The sequence below is a fragment of the Rhea pennata genome, chromosome 3 (genome assembly GCF_028389875.1).
Source record: "Rhea pennata isolate bPtePen1 chromosome 3, bPtePen1.pri, whole genome shotgun sequence".
In the NCBI taxonomy this organism is placed as follows: Eukaryota; Metazoa; Chordata; class Aves; order Rheiformes; family Rheidae; genus Rhea; species Rhea pennata.
In genome coordinates this window covers 105,908,124-105,931,747 of record NC_084665.1, presented here as the reverse complement: position 1 = coordinate 105,931,747, position 23,624 = coordinate 105,908,124, and the positions used below count along the sequence as shown (strand labels likewise).

Below are 23,624 nucleotides of genomic sequence, written 5' to 3'. Positions count from 1 at the left end.
TCTTCATTTTTTTAACTGAAAATTAATTAATTGTCGATTCACATAATGCATGGAAAATATTTTATAAAGTGCTATAATTTTTAATTAAAAAGCCACAATTAAAGGAGCTCTAGATCTTATTCAGTGTAAGGCTTATGTATTTAAAATAGGATTTGAAACATATCTAAGGGCAAAATCGAAATCTCCAGTCCTCCTATTCATTTAATGTCTAATTCAGGACGCACTTAATAGTCAGCAGCCTTGAGAAAAATGCACATAACTGGAGATCCTAACTCAAGCTCATGTTTTAGGCTCAAGCACTCCTCTAAAATAAGTACAGAAGTTATATATAATAGTCAACAGAAAGAAATACTTATCCTTAATAGAATCTATCAAAGCAAAATTAGACAAAAAAGTTAATAAAATGTTACAGAAACTTTTAATTCAAAAGATACAGCAGATTATGGCTCCCATCCTTTATTTAAATATGTCAATGGCAAAAGTTTTTACCAGTAATTTGAAAAAAATCTGCATCACAACCTGAGGGCAGTGTGATGTGGAGCACAATGTCAGTTTAGGAAAAAGTAAGAATGCAAATGAAGGTGAAATAACCAGTGTAATGGCAGGAGACATTTGGCTTAGATCATTAAGTCTGTCAGGATGATTAAAAAAATATCTCCAGTTTCTGTTAGATTTATAACCAGTCTGAGAATGTGAAAGAGAGTGCTAATATTACTCTAATTTGAAAGTGAAATATGACAACAAAAGGAAAGGCCAAAGGAATGGGATGGCAGAAGGAACTTAAACAAAGAAAACATGAATCACATCCCTGTTGATAATGTCACTGGATACCTGCAAAGGATGGGTAGAATAATCCTCATCATAGTTATTACCAACTTCTTTGAAACGACGTGATACATTACCACACTGCGAGTCTAAGGAAAGTGCCAGCCCTGATCTCCCAAAGAAGTATTTCTGGTTATGCCTCTCAGTGTTTTTCCTCTGGAAAGTACCACTTTGTAAAAGATGTCTATTTCAACGTTTCTTCTGCTGCTGTTCTCTAAGCAGGAGAGCTCCATAAGACTCAGAAGGTGATCAGAAGGTGATTCACAGTACAACTTTAAAAAGTGTCATTATGCAATAATTTTATTCACTGGTGATGCTGCTATTTCAATTTTTAAATTACCTTTCTGTCCAAAGGAGAAATTAATAGTCTGGAAGGTTTTATACTATTTGCATGCACTCCTTTTTACTTAATTTGAAATATGTGTTTTTGCAAAATGTCTAAACCATCTCCCAGCTATTCTGATACAAAGATTAAGAAAAAAATGAAAAATGGAAGATGTTGGTTTGGCAGTCATTTAACAGCACATGTACCATTGATTGTACAGAACATATACGTTCATTTCTATGCTGGAAAGATTCCAATTATATTCAATATTGGAAGCATCAATTTAGTACTTTTATTTTTATACTGCCGTAAATCTGCAAACCTGCCTAAGTGCTTGGCAATAAAACTCTGTTCTTTAATTTGAAAATAAGACAAAACTCAATACTCTCATTTGTTCAACTGAGTACCACTTCCTAACTAAACTGCTGAAGAGAGAGGGCATGGCATCTCCAATACCAAATGTTCATTCCAGATATTGTCCTCTCCAGAAAAAGGAAAAAGAAAAAGAAGAAGTGATAGTTATTTACTTCATTGATCTTTAGTTAATAATTCTTTGCTTTCTAATATTTCTAATTCTCCCATGTGTGCTATCTATGATTTTTTTGGCTCCTTAGGGGCTTATCAAGAGTGAAAGGCCTGAAACAGAGGTTCACCTTTCAGCAGACTTTTAAGTATAAAAGTCCAGTTTCCTTCAGTATATCCCAGAGATAGATTGTATTTTTCCTTTGGGATATTCAGGAAAACAGAGCCAGTTCTTTACTATATTAAAATACATAAATGCACTTTGGGCAGAAATTCTTCTCTATTAGGTAGAGCCACATACAAAAATTCAACCACATTCAACCACATTTGGACTTTCTAAACTGGTGCCTTTTAAAGACTCCCTCTCTTTCTTCTATAAACTATGAGAGAGACATTTCCCAGAACTGGGAGTTACATCAAAGGAAATGAATCTCTGTTCCTGTCTCCTAACTGAGAACTAAGTCTTTGGAGTTAATATGTTTTATTCTGTACTTTCTATAATTCATGTGAAACCTACTATCTGGTGATGTAGTATTGTGAATATTGTATATTGAACATGATGTATTACACTGAACAAATGTCTTTATCTCAGGTACTGTAAAATGAACTGAAAGCATGTTTCCATAGTAAAAAAAAATTGAAATATTAAGATGCATTGTATTATATAAAATTACATAATTAAGAGCTATAAGAGTTTCTGAGCTATAACGTATCTTGTGTTTTCAGTTGAATTCCTTCATACATGCTTTGATGTTAATTAAATTGTGTATGACAGCAGTTGATAAATGCACGCTACTCAGCTACTAGTTCTCTGGTCCTACCACCTAGCTAACAAGAGCTACTCAAACTTTCCAAAGAACTACTTCCAAATGACTTTAACTTAAACCTACATCAGTTTAACAAAACTTTGGATTTACTGACTATGAAATAAAATAGACTATTTTGCGGATCAGATTAAAAAAAAAGAAGTTAAGCAATGTCTCAGTAATTAGGGAATCAAAACAAAATCTCCTTCTATGCTGTCCATTTTGTTGGCTCAAACAGGCAGTATTAGCTGGCATGTAACCTTCATTAGGATGTAGAATTATCTAATAGAATTATCATAACAGAAAAACAGCAGAGGTTGTTTTAAAGAATGTATTTGGTAATCAACTAAAGTATGTTAAAAGTAGATTAAAATTTAATATTGTATATATTTTAGAGTATTACTTTTGTTTCAACAAACAGAATGGAAATGGTTTTATTAAAACATATTTTTAAGGAAAGGGAATTGCTGTGTAATTCACATTTAAGGATATCACTTTTTGAGAACTGTATCACTGCTAGAAGACGTCCATAGGCTAACATAAGCTAATTCTTCTCAGCTTAATAACTCCAATAACAATAACACAAGTAATCTTTTTAAATATATATAATATTAGGGGATTTATATTGTTTTTATGCTTTAATGCAAGCTTTGACAAAAATTAGCACCTGTGAGAACTCTCAGCCAGAATATTTACTTTAAACTGCACTTCTCCCTTGCAAACCCTTTGCATTCCAAGAAATGTGCAGCATTTTGTGTTGCTTCTGTATGTTTAATTTCATAGACTCCTCAGAAATATATGGTAATTTGCATAACTATTATGGAACAGAATTTCAATTATCCAATTCTAATAATACTGGAGTTAAACAACAAAGTAAATAAGTTGTATACACTTACTTCCCAAGTGCATGCACATGCTGCAATGCATTATAGTTAAGCTGTTAAGACAATATCCTTCTCAGGAAAAAAAAAATGAGAAAATAAATCAAATGTTTTTTTCTCAGGAATTAAGTTCTCCCAAGGCAGAAATTACAAAGTCGAATCAGACCTTTAGCCCATCTAATCTAATGTTTGCTTCTTACAATATTCAACCTCACTTATCTCCTAAAAAAGCACAGAGGATTTCGGAGCAGGAAATATTACTTTAAGTTGTCCCACTGCGAAATCTCTTCCTGGCCCCTGTCCTGCAGCAGGATGATTTACCACTCTCAATCTTTTCCATGGCTTATTCCTGTAGCTCAAGTAGATCTCTCTGAAATTCCTCACAACCTTCTCAGCTTTGACTAACCTAAAAACTATGGGGTATTTTATGAAGAGAAATATTGAAGATCTTTAAGGCCCACCTGGATGCAACCCTGTGTAACATGCTCTAGGTGCCCCTGCTGAGCAGGGAGGTTGGACTAGATGGTCTCCAGAGGTCCCTTCCAACCTTACTGATTCTATGATTCTATGATCTCATGTATCTTTCAACATGAGTGACAAATATACTAAACATACTTCCTACAATAAAAAACTGTAGCACCGCTAGCCTCTTGCTATGTTTGAAATCAGTCATTTTTCTTTAATTTTGATTTATTTTATGTCTTCCTAAATAGCTGATTATCTATGACAAAAGTTTTTGCACAATGATTGCTTGGTTTCTTCCTAACATCCTATAGGAGACTTTGGCAAAGCCTCTGGAGATCTAAATGAATGTCAGCAGTTTTGCTTCTGTCTTTTAAATGAAAACCCCCCAAGTAAAAGCTTTCAAATGGAGCAATTTATGTGTGACAGTGTCCAAAGAAGCAGAAAAAAAGAAAAGTCAAAATAGGACAAATTTCACATGCAGGTCAAAATCATTTTCTGGCAGTATCATCATTACTCATAAGCAATAAAACTTTGACAGACAGTAATACAAACAACATATTGCTAAGGAACATGATTCATAAAATATGATTTATAAAATCACATAATATACTGACTTTGGCTGTGAGAATTACAGATTAGGATAAAGGTCCAACTCTTTAGCAAAAGCTAAATTAGATACATGCACACAAACATAAAAAAAAAACCAGAAAGCTTCGTAAGTTCTGAACCAAAGGTACTACCAGAAAGTTACCTTCACATCTGGGGAAGTGGTAGTTCCAGTTCCTGTTGATTCCATGCTGGCATGTGAGAACAGGCTGACCCCGCAGAACATACCCAGGGTAGCATTCAAATGATACGGACTGACCCACGCTGTAATCCGAGTTGATCATATACCCATTCAGAAAAGGAGGGGGATCGGGGCAGTTCTGTAACTCGTAAGCTGGAAGAGAACAGAAATAATAGGCAAATATTAGAAAGATGAAATCCAATAACGGAGTGATTAACATGTCAATAAGAAATAAATTATTCATTTGAACCATCTTCATCACTGAGACCATCTCCACTGGAACAAAACATAGGGAAAGATCAAAATCTGGAATAGAATAAATTATTGTCTATAACATACATACAGAGCAGAAACACAAAGAAACATTGGATGCAGAGGGAGAAAAGGGAATGTTCTATAGCAGTTATTTTGTGTTGACACTTCCCTGCAGCTGAGGTTTTTCTACCATCCTACATCTTTCCTCTACTTTGACTACATTTTATCTTTGGTGTGACTACACTTCGTCTATCTCATTATTTGCTCTGAAGATATATAAAATTACTATACATTAAAATTATTTCACTGTCTCTTTTAAGTGCCTATTACTACTACTAATACTATTATTATTATTATTTTCCCAATTACAACTAGTTATTATATACCTAGTTTAAACTTCTACCAAACACAGTCTAATCAACAGTTAGGTTACCTAGGTCTGACTTATGGTCAGTAATAACAAATCAGGATATTATATAAAATATGTGCTTATTTTTTAATAAATTTCTCGGCTCAAATCTAGTACCTAAGTTCTGTGATATAATTTTTTAATTTAGTATGTTAAATCTGAAATAAAAATACTCTTGCCCTGAAAGCAGCAACACTATATCCAAAAGCTGCATACAGCAAAATTCATAATAAATCTGATAGAATTCTAATTGGTACTTTTCCACTACAATTCTCCGAAAAAAGCATTATCAGAGAATTTATTTCTACTTGATATAAGAAACAATACAATTTATTACAAGTAAGAAATGGTAAAAAAAAAATTAAAAAATGAAATTTGGCATCAATACCTGCAGTTTACAATATTTATAGAAATATGAAAATCTATACAATGACCATGTTTGTAGTGCAACTTCCAAGTCTTGCTTTTTTATTAATATGCAAGAATATTAATATAACTAATAGCAGCATAAGAACTTGAGACAAATTAACACATTTTCTGAATAAAATTTGTATACTACACTGTACATTATCTGCTAGGAGTGGTTTTAACTGCAAAATAATATAAAAAAATGGAGTTTTTGCAACTCCATATATACAGAAACACTATGCAGCAACACAAACATTTCAAATTACAATTTAAATATATGTAATATTAAGATGTGTTATATTTGACTGGTACTATCCAGTTTTCTCATTACCTGCACCATTTAAATTGTATATTAATTTCAACTAATGAATCAGCTCTCTATTAACCACAATAATTGTTTAAATGTTTTCACATTTACATATTTTCACTTGTAAATACAGTACTAAATATTCTATTAAGATTTAATAATACCAGTCATTCATTAAAACTTTAGGAAATTCAGAATGTTCACAACCTATTGTCGTTTTGGAAATACATTAATCTATGTTAAATAAAAAAGTTCACCTGACCAAAAAGTAGAAATAGAACTAATGAAGTCACAGAAAACATGATATTTGAAAGACCTGAAAAAGTGAGAGACATCTACCAAGGAAAAAATTCCTTCTAGATATATCTCCATGTAAGGATTGGATCAGTGATTCCTTCTATTTGATATTTGGATTTAATTTTGTAAAGGCCTCAAAATATTATTCATTAAATTATTTAATTGATACAAACTAGTGCAATGAAAATTCAGGAGCTTTCATTAGTAACATTCACTCAGATAAAAAGATAATTTAAGCTACATTTGCATACTGAAGATATTTCCTTACAGCATTTACATTATTAAAGAATTCCACAGAAATCAAGAAAGGAATCCTACAGTTTTACAAAAATGTTATGTAGAATAAGTGAGATAAACAATCAGTCAGAAGATGGCAAGTAACTGCTGTCAAGTAATAACTACTGAGGAAAACAATACTCTGCTTTCTCCAAATATTGCATTTTCAATTATGGAATACTACCGTCAAATATAACAAAGTTCAAACAAGTTCAATAATGCAAGTGTATCTTATATTAACTTGTCCCTAAAATTACAGTAATAATGGTGAAGAACATATTCTTCAATGACGTATTTTGTTACTTTTTTCCAAATCTAATAATAACAATATGGACATGCGTCCCCCACATGGCTACATACTTGTTATCAATTAGATTATTTAAACAAGTGGTTTCAGTAAGATTTAATTAAACATTTAAGTTAGTTGTGCTAAAGCACCTACTTAAAGTGAAGCTTGTACTTAATTGCTTCATTAAACTAGGGCCACTAGCGTGATTTTTTTTTTTAAGTCTTTTCAGGCATTGCTGATTGCAGTCAGGTTATGTCAAGAATAGAAGATTCATTCTGAAAAAAATAGCCTACTCCTTTTCTCTAATTCATTCAGTGAATCCGTAATCCAGCATTTGTAGCAGAGCAGGAAGAGATGTGGATAACAGAAATATTGAGATTATCTAATAAATCAGATTACTCTTTCCCCAAATAACAAAAAAAGGAAAGAAAACACTCAATAGCACTAATTATTATGGGAAAGGAAATATAAAATGCTGTATTCTGCTTATTTATGGTTCATTAAAGTTTTGTGCTAAATCTTCTATTAGCCTGTTCTTTTTTAATACTATTATTACTCCTACTATCACTATCAGTACAGCAGTAATAAAAATAATATTATTATCAACATGAATTATTAGCAGCATGTTTGTATGGGCTAGATTATCAGAGAGATTATTTATGAATACAGGATATATTAAGACTAATAAATTATATCAAAAATCTGCTTAGTAAATTATTAAAATAAATGCAACAAATGACTATTCAGGGGACATATCGGAAAGATTAGATGATTTTATAGTTTAGTTTGAAAACAAGGTGCAGTATTATATTGCCCCAAAATTACAATGACAACGATAATTACTGGAACTTTTAAAAGCTGATTGTACAAAATTTTGAGGAGATAAACATGTATGAAAACTACCCCACCTTATTGGTTAATTTGTTGCAATATAGTTAATGGGTTACACTTTAATCTTTTTTACTGTAGTCTCTGTTTTTATGAATTGAATTTAAGATTTGCTTTAAAAAAACCTCTTCTCACTGATCTACAGGAGAATGAAACACTAGAATACCTCAGGCAAAAGTAGCCCTAAGATAATAACAAAATCTCTCTAAACCTCTAATTTGTATAAAATCCAACAAGGAATACTCCTTTCGGATTAGTAATGGATAAGTAATGTCTACCTCTGAAAAGTTTCTGTGTATGTCTTATTTAACTTACAATAAGAAGGAAGAATATGCATTTCCCCATAAGCATTAACTAGAATTTTCAAAGTTAGAAATAAAGCCTCTGCCTAAAGCAGATGATCATAAATCAGTCAGAGGTGAAAGCATTTACACATGATGAGAGAATAGTTAAAAACAACGGTGGAAAATGTGAAGATACTCTCTGCAAGTGATGTCTGCTATAAATCATACAGAAGATATAAATTATAGAAGTACTTGTTAGTCAGGTGATTCATCTGACTATCATATCATGATTTACAGGACACTCAAGAAATTTGTTTTATAGTTTTAATATAAACATCAATTTTTTTATTCTCTGTTCTTTGATATATGTGCCAATTGTACCTGATTTAACAGAGCAATTTGTTATTCAGTCACCACTATGAAATATTTCCCACAAATACTGATGTCATACCTCACAAAACAAAGCTTTTTTTATTAATGTCATGCCCAAAGACTGGTTTTGTTACTGAGCTTTACAAAATGATATATTTTCCATTGCAGAAAAGCTCAAGTAAAAACCCAATATGAAACCTAACTATGTAAAGGAAATGTAAAAGATTTAATTCTAACACTGGAATTAGTCAAATATTTGAATTTTAAAATGATATAGTGTTGACTTTTGGCTTTCGTGCAATATATATTTTCCAGTGGAGAGAGTGTAAATCACAAAAGAAATATAACTGGTTGTGCTATTTTGTTTTATAATTTGCTTTTTTTGTTAGATTAAGCTTGGGTTAAGACTTACTCTCTTTGCAAGTACCATACACACAGCTGGCACTTCAGTGTGGAAATAGTTACTATACAGAAAATTGTATTAGTGTAGAATTAAGCATGCAAACACTCAAGCAATATGAAAGATCACAATTAAGATTACATAAAAACCCATAATTTTGTCCTGCCCTATATTCCTTATCTTACTGCACATAGCTACAGTGTAAAGAATGAAATCCACGTCTCTGGAATCCCAGTTTAGGGCTTTAGGTACCAGAGAGCATCATTTTCTCAAATGCAAAAACTGTTTCAGGATTAGAGTCAAAAGTATTGCTGCTGCTTCTTCCTTTTTTTTTTTTTTTTTTTTTTTTAGTCTCCGAAAGACTATTTCACTTCCACTAGTACTTTTCCCTTCAGGTATTTCATGAATCCATTTTAGAAATACTGAAGTGTTTCAGCAAATCCCTTTTTCTTCCCAGAATTCTTATGACTCAGAAGTCCCATGATAGTTATCTTCTTGCTATATAAGGGTAATCAGGTTTAACCTGTACAAATCATCTTGTGTATGTGCCTGAGTGTGTTTGAGGAAGAAAAGGAGTGCATTAGAACATTTTTTTTCTCTTTACTCTCTCAGAACATTTTTCTCTCCAACTGTAATAGAATGAGATTCTCTCCTTATATTCTACTTTATGCTACATGAATGCTCAGAACAGATTAAGGACTTTTTTCCTGAGTTCTAGTCACAGGAACCATGATGCCCCCAGTAAAGATTACACAAACAATGATCTTTACCCTCTTTCTTCAAAGAAGTCCTAATCCTAAAGGGAAAACTAAGCAGAGAGGAAAAAAAAAAAAAAAAAAAAAAAAAGATGTTGCAGAAGTTGCAGAAATAACAAAAAGCTGAGGTAATGTCCTAGCACAACCAAGGATTAAGGAAAAAAAAAGGGGGGGGGGGGGGAAAGATAATTTAAAATCACTAGACCAAATCATTAGACCTCTGAGGGCTAAATTCTATACTGGATCCCTCAGAGGCCATATAATTTTTTTTTTTTTTTTTCTTCTGACCTAACATATTGAGTTATCCGAGCTATATACTCTGAGTCTGTAATTGGTTAACTTGGCTTGTCAATCAAGCTTCTGCAACAGTCACTGCTCTTCAGCCCTGGGTGCACAGGCTGCCTGCATCTCAGTCTGAAATTAGACACATTTGGGGCTTTCCAGTAATTCAAAACTGCTAGTCAAATGTGATTTAGAAGTGGTTTTCTAAGTGTTATTTCTGGGTTGCATCTTGTGCTTGCTGCTTTTCATAGGGGTCAAAATCACAGCAGGGATAAAAGACAGACACACTTTTTCAATGCTTTAGTTTTTTAATTAGTAGAATATTTATTTTATTTTTAAGTGTACTTTAATTAAACTGAAATGTTGCTATTTTTAAAACCAAAGACTTTTAAAGTTTTCACATAATCCAACAAATAAATAAAATACAATGTTTGACAAGATTGACCAAAATTGTTCCAGAGTGGTACGTGTCATCAATATGAACTCCTCTCTTGCCATGGGTAAAACAAAAAGTGAATGGTAACGCATAAATTTAGTAAATCAGTCTTAAACACAAAGAAATGCCCACCCACCCCTTAGGTAGTGTAACTGCAAAGCTAAAGCTTTGAACATGAACATGTTTCTGCTGAGGCAGCAGAGCATAAAATAAAAAACTGACTGTTGATGGTAATCAGAGCTACAACCTCCCCAGGGTTCTAGGATACCTAATTTAGCAGTCTAGAATAAACTGATATTAACCTTCCCCAGTAATCTACAAGAATTCGGTCAGCCATTCCATTTCATTAATCTGTTCAGGTCCTGCAAAGGGGTTTAACATCTTTGATCAAGAGTAATTTAATATTTCAGAAATAGGTACTAATTAATGACATTTTATTGTTGCTATCAGTAGAAATAAAAAACAGCGAAGATCAGGAAAGGAAGACAACAATAGATCACACAAAGGTGATTAAATACTGAAAAAGTATTTTGGAAATACAAAAGTAGTTCAGAAATATAGATATAGAATGCACTCCTGATGCCTTTTCCGTTATTTTCACATAAGTCTAGACTGCAAAGATCATAACAAATCAAAAATCAAGAAATTTCATTTAACTATTTAAAATAACTCCTATCAAATTCTGAAGTCCTCATTCATTACATCAAATATAACCAAGAGCTTTAAGCTTGGAAAGGCGGGGAGTGAATATTAGCAATATTGTTTGGTAACAGTACACCATAAGGGGATGGAAAGTGATATCAGCTACGTAATCTTCAGCAATTGACTTCATGTTGGCTTCAGGTTTTTACATACATAAAGTAAGAATTTCAATTCAAACGCAATTTCAGATATAAAAAAGTTCAACCTATGGATTAAATAATATCTACAAGTTTTAATCTGTAGATTTAAAATGGTTGCATAAAAGTTAAATATTATGTATCTACAATACTTTGGTGTTATCTTGTAATTTTTATTTTTTTTTTTTGAAACAGAAAATTTATTGTGCTAGTTCTTGCTTACCTTGGTATGTCATTTTAAATCCTTGCCTATTTTCTGAGTGATCACTGTAAAAATGGATAAGCGTTTCGTGAGTGGTACTCAGTAGAGGTGATGGGAGTTCTGGTCCACTGAACTGGCCAATCATAGAGCTGGTGTGGTAAGGCCCATTCTGAATTTCAAGGAAATCATGATTTGCTTCAGTGGAGAAATTCAGAAACTGAATATGTGCACCTGCAGCCATAAGAAAAACAGAAGAATTAAACACAGAATTCTCATAAACCACATTGCTTAATGCTATGGCATGCACACATCAAAAATGAAATCAATAATTGTTATTGGCACTACATATATATTGCAGTCATCATTCAAAATGCGTGGCTTAAACTACAGAAATGGCAGCTAAGTTTTGCAAGAGTTGCAGCTGCTAATTTGTAGATGCCCAATAAACACCTCCATTACACATACAAGTACCAAGTAAAGGAATTCACAAAATTCAGCAGCCTGATCCTGAGTCCTCCTACACCAGCCTGCAGAAACACTCAGGAGAGGGGGAGCTCTCAAATCCTGCTGCATCCCAGTGGGATCAGGCTGCTGCCAAAAGAGCAATACTGTGGGTGGGCCAGGCCCCTCGCGGAGCCTCGGGAGTGCTCCTGACAGAGCAGCCTGCAGCATTTCTGAGGCAGATGTTCACCTGCTTCGCTCCAGCTGTCTACTGCACCCCGGCCAGGTTCTGCTGGCCAAAAGTATGTACATGCCCCCTCTTCCCTCCAGGTTGATCCAGGGTGTCTTTGGGGCCATTCTGCTTGGTATGGAGTCCTGTAAGATGTGCTAAACTCTGGACTGAAGATAGGTATTTATTCCAGATTGTTTAGCACAAACTCTCAACAGAAATCAGGTGGCTGAAACAGGCTTTTTTTTAATAAAACGTGCGTGTGTGTGTGTGTGTGTGTGTGTAACAGTTTCAAATTCAAGAATCATCCCATGGGGAGTAAGAGCTGTTTTTAAATCTTGACTCTGCTTAATGTGGACTATGGGCTTGGAGATCAGGCTTCTCAAATTATGTCTATATATAACATTAAAAGAAGGACAGGATGAACCCCCCGGTCCTAAAGTTAAGTAGCATCAAGTAACACGCAACCACACAGCTATGGCCTAAATTCCGGGAGAAAATCAAGAATTAGTTGGGACTTTGTAAAACAGATTTACTGAATGAGTTAATAATTAAAATGCTATGAAAGGCTCAGTGCCTTAACTTACTCCCTGACATTTAGCAGTATAGGAATACTCTTCTTTCCAGAATATCTTATAGATTAATCATCAGAGTAAGTCATTCACTCCCTCTTGCTCCGTTTCTCCTTTTAGTCATCTCTGTGGTTTGACATCTAATCATTTATATAAAATGGAAATTTTTTTACAGAGGAAACTATACCAACTATCAAATAAATAGGTCCACTTGTAAGAACGTGGGATACTTAGCTCTTTTCTGACCTAGGCAGAGTGGCAGATATGAAAAAAAAAAAAAAATAGCTCCTGTATAAGAAAACTAATCCCAAAGCTATCAACAGACAGACATCCACATCAAAGTCTGATCATCAGCTATCCCTTGCATGATGTCTTATCTGGTTAGTCTGAATTGTGCAAGGTCACTCATTTTCGAATCCTCTTGGGATTTAAGAAGATGTAGGTCACTGAGCAGCTTACAAATACCTTGACCTCAGTATGAGCATGTTGTAATTCCCATCCGAGACTGGATGGCAACAGTATGGGAATTCTAAGGATCTGAGCAGTCAATAAATGCTATGCTTAATTTCCTGAAGTGATAAGCAGATGTTCAATCTGTCATAAGTATACAGGTCTAAAATTCATATTTAGATATTTAAATAAAAGTAGTTTAATTTTCTGATATAGTCTTTTATGATCCATAGAATATCTTTAAAATGGAATCATTTTTATTTAGTTACTCAAAAGGAATTTACATATCTAGTTTTAAGTAGCCAAAATAGAAAACTATGTATTTTAAAAATAAAATTTAAAAATAATAAAGTGTATTTACCAGTAATATCTAAAAATTTTAAAAATTTAAAAATTAAAAATTTTAACTGTCTAAACTACATTGTAAACACAAACATAGGCACATTTTTAAAGGTTTTCCAAATAAATTAATTCTAGTTAGAAGAGATACTGTATGTATCACTCAAACCTTAACTCTGAGTTTATACTACCTATAATTGACAATTTGATACACCATTAAAAAGTTTCCACACTAAATCATTACATAAATACAGTTGTATAGATACTGATAGCTAAAGAAAATAAATTATTATTCAGTCAAATTATAATTGCACTGCTTCCTGCCCCAATCTCAATGACTCTAAATAAAGAAACTTGCAAGCTGAGCTAATTTTTTTTGACAAATGTTAATCAATTAATAGCTACTTGGAATCATTGCAAAATCATCAAAATTCATACTCTAAAACATGCTCTTTGTATCTGTTTAAAATCTTTGGATTTTCAGTGGTGTCTTCTTTCAGGTGATTAGTATTTTTTTTATTTGTTTTGCATGACAAAGACAGCCCTATATTTAGGGAGATATTTAGGCCACACAATTTTATTGTTGAACTTTGCTTAAGCACACTTGTGTGCTTGCACTAATTTAATGAAAGCATGGGCTTCATTCAGTTAAAAAGTTTTAATAAATATCAGAAGAATAGATAGGAATAAAGGAATAGTTATTAAAAGATAAAGTCATTGTGAGTTTAATTATTTCACTGGAACTTAATCAGTCATCACATGTGCAAGAGTGCTGTCTTAGTTTTTGTATACAGTGCTAAACATTTATTCAGTACCACATTAAAACCCTTCCAAGTAGTTTTCTGAAGCATCATCCAATCTTGGAAATATTTTATATGTGTTTCAAAGATTTAATGTATCTGTTTTGAAAGGATGAATGTAGAATGAATAACTCTTTGGTAGACAAGTTCATACCCATGCAATTAACACAGTATTCAAGATACTGCAGTGAAAGTGCTCTGTGAGATTAAACTTGGTAAAAAGAAGCTAAAACTGTCCATAGATATTTGACAAAGAACTTAGCAAAAAGAAGTAACTTACAGGTAAAAGAATTCTTTCCTCGTATTCTTGATAGCAAGAATTAATAGTATGAAGACCCTTTATCTGTTAAATTCCTTGCCAAGCAGAACTATAACCTTTTCTAGTTACAGAATTACTGCTTCTGGTGGGTATGGGGGATTCTGAGAAGTGAGAGGGATAGTAATAAGATACAAAAAAACACCTCCATAATTAATCCATGAGACATTGTCAACATGGAAAAGTTTAAGGAAGAAGAATGACTCTGAGAAATAGAAAGGATTGTTTTGAAAGACAGTCTTGTAACAACCTAATTAGGATGAAATGGCTCCTAAACAGTTCCTTACCATTTATATTTTTCACAAATGTAGCTTCAGAATGCCAAAAGTAGTCAAAGATATCTGATTTATAGTTTGCTAAGGCTATTCCTAGTGGATCGGTTTTACAAGGTACAAACTGATGAAGTGTGCTATGTTAGCAGTTACTTTTGAGTGGCATCTGCTCCAAGTAGGACTTCTGTTGAATTAATTTTTCTCCATCTTGCTATAGTTCCTCATATACATAAGATTACATCATGTATTACAGAACATATTTTTCTTCTATAAAACTAAACCTTTCCAAGGATGTTTGCCTCGTAAGTCTTACTTACAATGAACAATAACATGTGCAGTTAGAAACCCTGTACATGTATGCAGGTGTCTATGAGACTGGAAATCATTGTACATATTTTTTTATCCTCTTGTTACATGTCTCCCAGGAATCACACAATCACAGAATGGTTGAGGTTGGAAGAGACCTCTGGAGATCACGTAGTCCATCCCCCATGCTCAAGCAGGGTCACCTAGAACACGTTACATGGGGTTGCATCCAGGCGGGCCTTGAGTATCTCCAGAGAAGGAGACTCCACAACCTCTCTGGGCAACCTGTGCCAGTGCTCTGTCACTCTCATAGGGAAGAAATTCCCCCTCATGTTCAGGTGGAACTTCCTGTGGTTCGGGATCTTATAGCTGTTTGAATCTTACAGCTGTCTAAAAGATACTGACATTTCTGCACTGGTTTTCTCTCAGTTTGGATATGATCTGTTGTATCAGGTCTTCTGCAAGTTATTGGAATGAAAGTAGTCTGTACTAAAAAGATTAGCCAATCACGTACGTAATAGAATTTCCTAGTCTATCAATTAACTTAGTATAATATATTTGCTTTAAGTAGTGCTTCTTACTACCCCTTTTATGAAGGTAAATGCAAGGCATAGAAAAATCAGGCTCTGGAGAAGAGTATAGTGAATTGAATAATAATCTTTTAAAATTAATTTTCTTATTTGAGCACATTGAATTCACAGTATGTAGCATTATTTTTCAGAGCAAGAAATATCATTTCCCTTTTGCTTCTGATAATGATAGAAGATAGCTTTTTGTATGTGGTGTTATAGATCACTTATTATCCGTGATTACCTTCTCAGTATAATTATTATTAATTCTCTGAAGTTATTTTCTGTAGGGCAATAGCTGTAAGGCAAACTGAAAAAGTATCTAAGTTGCCAGCTGTTATCTGGGATTTGGAATGAAGTCTTAGAATGCTTCTAAGTGAACTCATAGTGCTAGAAATTAGGTATTGCCTATTTTCATAGAACATACTATTAAAAAATCACTTGAGGGACCATGAAAGGGTATTAACAGAAGACATCTAATTAAATTAGAAGTTAAATTGTCTATTTCATCTGATACATCCTCATGTAGCAGAATTCAATTGCTTTGAAATCAGTTTCTGAGAAAGACTGAGTTTTACAAACAATACTTTGCTTTGCCAAACACATATTTTAAAATTGCCAACAATTTCCAACTCAAAAGACAGAATATAATGATCCAAGGAGTAAAAGGTACATTTCACTGGATAAAAATCTGTTTCATTCTGGAAACCATAATATTCTTATATATTTATATATCTGGTGATTAAAAATACTTCCTGCTCAAATGTAAGTTTACTTACCATATCCAATAGGCAATAAAATTTTCCATGTACAATCTAAGTTACTAGGATAATTTCCAGGAAAACCTGGGCTCAGGATCACACCACCCATGTTTGTCAGTGTTCCACCACATTTAGCTATTAAAAAAGAAAAAGAAAGAGAGTCGTTGATTTAATAATACTAATTCTTAATATTTGGTACATGACATATATGACTAATGCAAGTTGATACAGTAAAGACACCAATTACAAAAGGGAAAAAAAAAGAGTTTCATTTAGGGAAGAAAGCTTACTCTTGTCTACAATAATCATTATGGTTTTACTGTAAAGATGTAGTTGCACACATAGACTGGGCAATCCATTGTCTCAGTTTGGCAACTGTGGTTGAAAATGTCTGACACTATGTTTAGATAGGCTTCAAATCTGGAGGAACGGATCTGAGATTAAACTGAATTTTCACCCTGATCCATGATCAGCTAGCTAGTATAGCTGAAATTATGCATAAGAATTGCCCAGGAACAGGAAAGAAAAAGAAAGAAAAAAAACAGTTCTTTCTTTAATTCAGAAAGAGGACTGACTAGCTCTGTAAAAGAAGTATTATTTGCCCACAATCTGTAGGCATACTTTCTTTATGGAAATGCTTTTCTTTAAGAAATTCACGTGTTTGGAGAGTGAAAAGTCTGTTGCATCATTTAGGATGACACATAAAAACTAATCCTTAAAATATGTGAAACAACTTGTAAAGAAGTGTCCAGGTTTACACTCTTGGTCAAGATGATAATATGAAGGAAGATTAACATCAAAAATCCAATTTAGATATTATAATTTACATTTATTATGTTAAGAATCATTATTTTAACTTTTTGAAGCTACATGACAGCTGTTACAATGATGTCAGATCTGGTAGCAGGAACTGTGATAACTGAACAGAAAAACTGAAAATAATCTATTTGTTAGACCTTATGTGAGATTTAATCAAAAGAAGGAAAAACTAATACAAAGCTGAGAAAGAGATTTTGAACATCTCAGATATCTTTGCTTCTCAGAAGTCTCAAATATCTGTAGATTCCTAAGATGTCAGATACATTATCTAGTGAAAATAACAGATTTATGTTTAAATCTCTAGAAAAATCAATATTGTAAGGGGAGGAGGGTCTTCTTGGGGATATTTTTACATTCAGGATAGTATAATTTCATGAACTAAAAAGAAAAATATATCAGTATCAACCAGTACACTGTCTGAAAACAGGAACTATATTTAATATACAAAGTGAAGCATGAGATTAAAAAAAAAAGAAGAACCTTTTTGAGTACTTCCTCATCTTAATGTCCCATTTCTAAAATTTATTTGAAGGAACTGCCCCGCCCTCATGTTAAGTAGAAGTAACTGCTTGTGGAGAAGTTAAAAATACAAAATAAATATATGCCTAACTATTCCAAGGAATCTTTCAAAACCATTTCACATTAATATTGCTGGCTATGATCCCAAACTTTTTAATTCCTCTTACATATGATGCTAAAAGGACAGCTTTTGCTGATCAAATATTAAAATTAAAAGGATTCACTGAAGAGTGTGTTTCAAAGCTGAACTGGCAAGACCTTATGGCGGGCCAGTCCTTCTCTCCCCTTCTATTGCTTCTTTTTCTTGAAACGAGCTTGTAAAAAGACACCAGAAACTTGACTTTCTAAATTTATGTTTAATCAAGAAACAATACACTGGAACAAGGTTATTATCTACACAGGGAAAACTCAGATCTGCTGGGTAAGGTCTTTGTGTGCTTACAGGAGGAGTTCTTTTAGTTTTGCTTTCCAGTTCAGCACCTTTAATGCCCTTCTCAGATGAAAAGAATGAGCCTCTTTTGGGTCCCCAGAAAATTCTACATTTCACTGTCCCTGAAGGCCTAGCTTCAGATTTGTCCTTCCTTGCAGGCTGCTCTGAGAAGTCTCCTAGGCTGCCTTGTACTCCAGCAGGTCCTCCAGGCTGAGTATGCTGCAAAAGGAAGGTATCATCTTCCTCTCCCTTCTGAAGACTATTCAGCCTGATTCAAGTGTTCAGGACAAGGTAAATAAAGTAAACATCTATGTTTCCTCCTCTACCACTCTCACAACTTTTAATTTATTTTAAACATCATATCCACTGTATATACAACAAACAATACAAGTTATTTTAAGTAAGTCTTCTATATTTCATAGGTTCTGAAGTTTTGAATGAATCAGAATTAATTGAAGGAGTAACAGGTATGACAAAGCCAGGAATTCCTTCTAATGGCTGTTCAGAACAACACAATGAAGACAAGTAAGTATTCATACCAATGCAGAGAGGAGACGGATAGTTCCAGCGTCGAACTGTTCCTGGCATACAAGAAATATGAGAACGGCCCTGTTAGGAAAGGGTAAAGTATTAGATTATGGGAGTTTCCAGGAAAGCAGAACCAAGAACCTCCTAGATTATCATATTTGTCTTTTTCTATTTTAGGCAACTGCATTATAATTACCTCTATTTTCAAATACTTTAGCTTTTGTGATCTTATTTTTCTGTTGAATAAATCTTCTAAAACGCTCTTCCTTTGATACCCTGAAAATTTCTTCAAATTTTCAGACTAAATATAAGCACGGTCACAAAAGAAAGGCAACTTAGTATATGCATTCAAATGGTCAAACTGGTTCACACACTGTTTTAGTGCAGCTGTCCTAGTCCACAGTAAAACATACTAGCTCCCTATCAGGCTGCAAGCTAGAATGAATCAGCCATTGCTCTCAGTAAGGGGTATAGACATAGGAAGAAATTTGTCCCACATCTGCTAGGTACAGATGGTATGGACATCGACCATGCCAAGACAGTCGTCCACAATTACCAGCAGGCCTTGAATTCTCACATGCCCTCACAGCATCACCCACTTCCTAGATGCAACATCTTGGCAGCCTGCTATCAAAGTACAATTACCTCTTTATTTTGCTGCCAAGTTTAATTTATTGCATCTGTTTTTAAGAAGAAAGAAATAGCAGAAGAACCAAGCAGAATCACGTGGTTGCTGGAAGAGACAAATGACACGGCTGCAGCCTGCAAAGCCTGTTCCCAGGTGCTTCAGGGTGGCTGCCCTGGACCTACCATGAGATGCTGCCAGCTCGCTTGCACCCATAACAGCTCAAACTGAAAACTTTGGAGCAGCACAAACAAAAGCCTTTCTGTCAATTTTCACTGTTGAGGAACTCAGTTTATGCATCCTGTTGCTGGAACGCAAAGACGGTTAAGCTCACCAGAGTGGAAAAGAGTCTGATATAAAGATTGAGACATGAGACTGAGAGTAAGGTTTATTTCCTGTTTTAACTATTTGAAAGTACAAAGTTGCACAAGTCACTTAACATATCTTGCTTATTTGCACCAAATGTATTAAGAATCCCATTTGTCATAAGGTAGCATATTTCAATATAATATGAAGAATTATTTAAGTATTAGTTGTCCAAAGCAATCCAATTCTCAGAAAAATCAGATAGACTGTGTAAACTATATTAAAGGAGAATCTGTTTGATAAAATTGTTGTCATATAATTTGATATGTTCACAAAAAATAATGACACATACTATCTTGAATAAAGATAACACAGAATTGTATGGAATACAAGTATTTTAAATAATTATTTACTTCAATTTGTTTGGACAATCACCTTCTGAAAGACAAATTGAAGTGATCTGAAATTTTTTTTTGGATGAAAAAATCAGTTTTCATTAAAATTATGAAAAAATAATTTAGGAATTTTCTTATAAAAATACTCTAAATTGACAATTAAGCAATTCAATAAAACATTAATTTTGAAAAAAAAGATTCTTTAATTTAAAGGGAATATGTGCATGCAGTCAAAAATGTCACTAAAGTGTCATCTTAGCTGCATTAAAAATGGATGAGGTTTTGAATAATTTACTTGATGCGATATTCTCTATTTTATTTTTTTCCTCTCTTCCTAGTCTTCTACAATTACATGTCCCTGATGTGAGGAGGTAGGCGAGAGCCATAATTTAACTACCAGAGTGAGGAAAAAAATGGCCTATAAAAGATCTTTTAAAAGATAAAATGAAATTATTCCTCTGGTTTCAAGTCTCTTCCCAACAAGAGCATACTTTGATTTTAGTCTTTGAAAATCTCCTCTTGGGAGAGAGACACTTAATGCTATAGTTAGCAATTACTTTTTTATGCCTCTGCAGCTAGTGGTTTAAGCTCTATGAGTTTTCTGGTAAATCACAAATATAAACTAATCCACACTGGATTACTATTGCTTGTTGTGAATATGTTTGCAAAAAGCTGAGGGTAAATTTGCAGGTAGAGTGAAAAAAAAAAACCCAACTAGATCTGCATGATGATATAGATATGATGATCTATACCTGTTGAATAGCATACATACTGTTGCCTCATAGAAATTTTATCTACCTATTTATTTATTCATTTTTAATTGGCGCTACTTTTAGTTGTCCTGCTGAGTAATATACAATATATAGGTGTACGCACAATTTCTTACAGTGGACTCAATATAGTATACAAATATTCATTAGTGTTTTGAAAGGTTTAAAACTGTATTTATTTTTGAATCTTGAAGGCCTGTTGTTTTACACTTAGAGAAGATCATGAGACTTTTTTTAATACAAGTAAGTCAAATTCCAGAGTTAGGATTACAACTGTATTTATATGGAAATAAAGGTAAGAGGTACATTTATTAGCTAGGGAAGAATACACTATGATATTTTAAGAAAATATTTTATCATAGAATCCCTGTAAGTAAAATAACTGAAGTGTAATCATATCCAAGGACAAGATAAGAGAACTGCATACATGTAAAAGACACCTTGTAGTTTTGTGAGTGATATACAGTGTATTAAAGCTTACCTTTAACACAGATCTGTTTCTTATGTGCAACTCTCTTCATCACAAATACATGTTTTACAGTAATACTGTATTTATGTATTTACACTTTTGAATATAAGTAAAACAGTTCTAAAACATCAAGTGAGAGCTAACTTAAATGTATGTCTTGAAAAGATTTCATATACACATTCTAGCTGCTACTGGAGTATTCATATTCTGTGTTATCAATCAAATCGCCAGCACATCCAGTCTCAGTGTTTCAGCTGTACTGTTTGGAGTACAGACCAGAATAACTTATTGAGACTGTATCTATATTTTGAGAGTCCACCTATTTCTAATCCATGTCAGAAAAATGGAATCACCTCATTTTTTCATATGTGAACTTCAGATGTTTCATAGCTGAAAAAGCAGGGAAAGAAAAGTATGCAATATTATGGTCAGTACAAGTATGATTTATCTCACCAAACTTTGGCAGTTTAAGATTAGATAAACATGTTAACCTTCTGTTGAATTTTAATCAGTGAAGAAAGATAAATACTTTCAGAGTAGGATACCTGTCTTTGAGCACTATTTTATTATGAATCAGCCTTTGGAGGTGGCTGTCTACCATTAGTGACTTTAGTGGGAGCCTAAACAGCCAGCTTGTAGATGAAATCAGCCAGATTAGATGGCTATTTCACTTCTAGAAGAAACAATTACTATTAGGTAAGTATCTCCCTTTGTTCTATCAGATCACTGACATAGGCTTACCAAATAATCAGGTGTTTGCTTGTATCTATTTCAGTCTTAGTGGCACAGAAGTAGTGGCCTAGATCATAGCAATGAGGTACTAAGCACCTATTGGCTGCTATATGAACAGCAATTATCTGACAGCCCTATCAGCATCACTATTTGATCCAAATCTTTCACCATTCTGTGGAAATGTATAAAAATATCTAAAGAATTCCACATAGCTTTTCTACAAATATTCAAATAGGAATCTTTCTCAAAGAAGCTAAAAAGAGATTACTTTTGACTTCATAGATTCATAGAATCATAGAATCAGTAAGGTTGGAAGGGACCTCTGGAGATCATCTAGTCCATCCCCCATGCTCAAGCAGAGTCACCTACAGCATGGTAGACAGGGTGGCATCCAGGCGGGTCTTGAGTATCTCCAGAGAAGGAGACTCCACAACCTCCCTGGGCAACCTGTGCGAGGGCTCCGGCACTCTCACAGGGAAGAAATTCTCCCTCACGTTCAGGCAGAACTTCCTGTGCTTCAATTTCTGCCCATCGCCTCTTGTCCTGTCACATGGGACAACTGAAAAGAGTTTGTCCCCGTCCCCTTGACACCCTCCCTTCAGGTACTTGTACACATTGATAAGATCCCCCCTCAGTCTTCTCTTCCCCAGGCTGAAGAGGCCCAGCTCTCGCAGCCGTTCCTCACAGGGCAGGTGCTCCAGCCCTCTGATCGTCTTTGTAGCCCTATGCGGGACCCTCTCCAGTAGCTCCATGTCTCTGTTGTAGTGGGGAGCCCAGAACTGGACACAGGACTCAAGATGAGGCCTCCCCAGAGCTGAGTAGAGGGGCAGGATCACCTCCCTCCACCTGCTGGCAACACTCTTCCTAATGCACCCCAGGAGACCATTGGCCCTCTTGGCCACAAGGGCACATTGCTGGCTTACAGTCAGCTTGTCATTCACCAGCACTCCCAGGTCCTGCTCTGCAGAACTCCTCTCCAGAAGGTCAGCTCCCAGCTTGTCCTGGTGCCTAGGGTTCTTTTTCCCTACATGCAGGACTCTGCACTTGCCCTTCTTGAACCTCAGCAGGTTCTTCTCCACCCAGCTCTCCAGCCTACCTAGGTCTCTCTGAATGGCAGCACAGCCCTCAGGCGTGTCAGCCACTCCTCTCACCTTGGTGTCATCAGCAAACTTGCTGAGGAGGCACTCTGTCCCCTCATCCAGGTCTTTGATGAAGAAGTTGAACAGGATGGGACCCAGGACTGAGCCCTGGGGGACACCACTAGCCACAGGCCTCCAACTGGACTCCACGCCACTGATGACGACCCTCTGAGCTCTGCCTTTCAGACAGTTCTCAATCCACCTCACTGTCCACTTGTCTAACCCACACTTCCTGAGCTTCCCTAGGAGGATGTTATGGGAGACAGTGTCAAAAGCCTTGCTGAAGTCCAGGTACACAACATCCATTACGCTTCCCTCATCTACCCAGCCAGTCATTCCATCATAGAGGGCTATCAGGTTGGTTAAGCAGGATTTCTGCTTGATGAATCCATGCTGGCTACTCCTGATCACCTTCTTCTCCTCTACATGCTTAGAGATGACATCCAGAATGAGCTGTTCCATCACCTTTCCAGGGATGGAGGTGAGGCTGACTGGCCTATAGTTGCCTGGGTCCTCCTTCTTGCCCT

The 23,624-nt window shown here is 34.6% G+C and overlaps 1 protein-coding gene across 1 annotated transcript in view; it reads right to left on the bottom strand.

Moving 5' to 3' along the window:
• CSMD1 (CUB and Sushi multiple domains 1) overlaps positions 1 to 23,624 on the bottom strand; it is a 1,182,441-nt gene that overhangs the window by 136,836 nt on the left and 1,021,981 nt on the right. Inside the window, exons 39-42 of the mRNA XM_062571121.1 lie at positions 18,673 to 18,742; positions 16,384 to 16,500; positions 11,332 to 11,541; positions 4,576 to 4,764 (exon numbers count right to left, since the gene is read on the bottom strand). Coding sequence (XP_062427105.1) covers positions 4,576 to 4,764; positions 11,332 to 11,541; positions 16,384 to 16,500; positions 18,673 to 18,742 — 586 coding nt within the window. The remainder of the gene's footprint in view (positions 1 to 4,575; positions 4,765 to 11,331; positions 11,542 to 16,383; positions 16,501 to 18,672; positions 18,743 to 23,624) is intronic.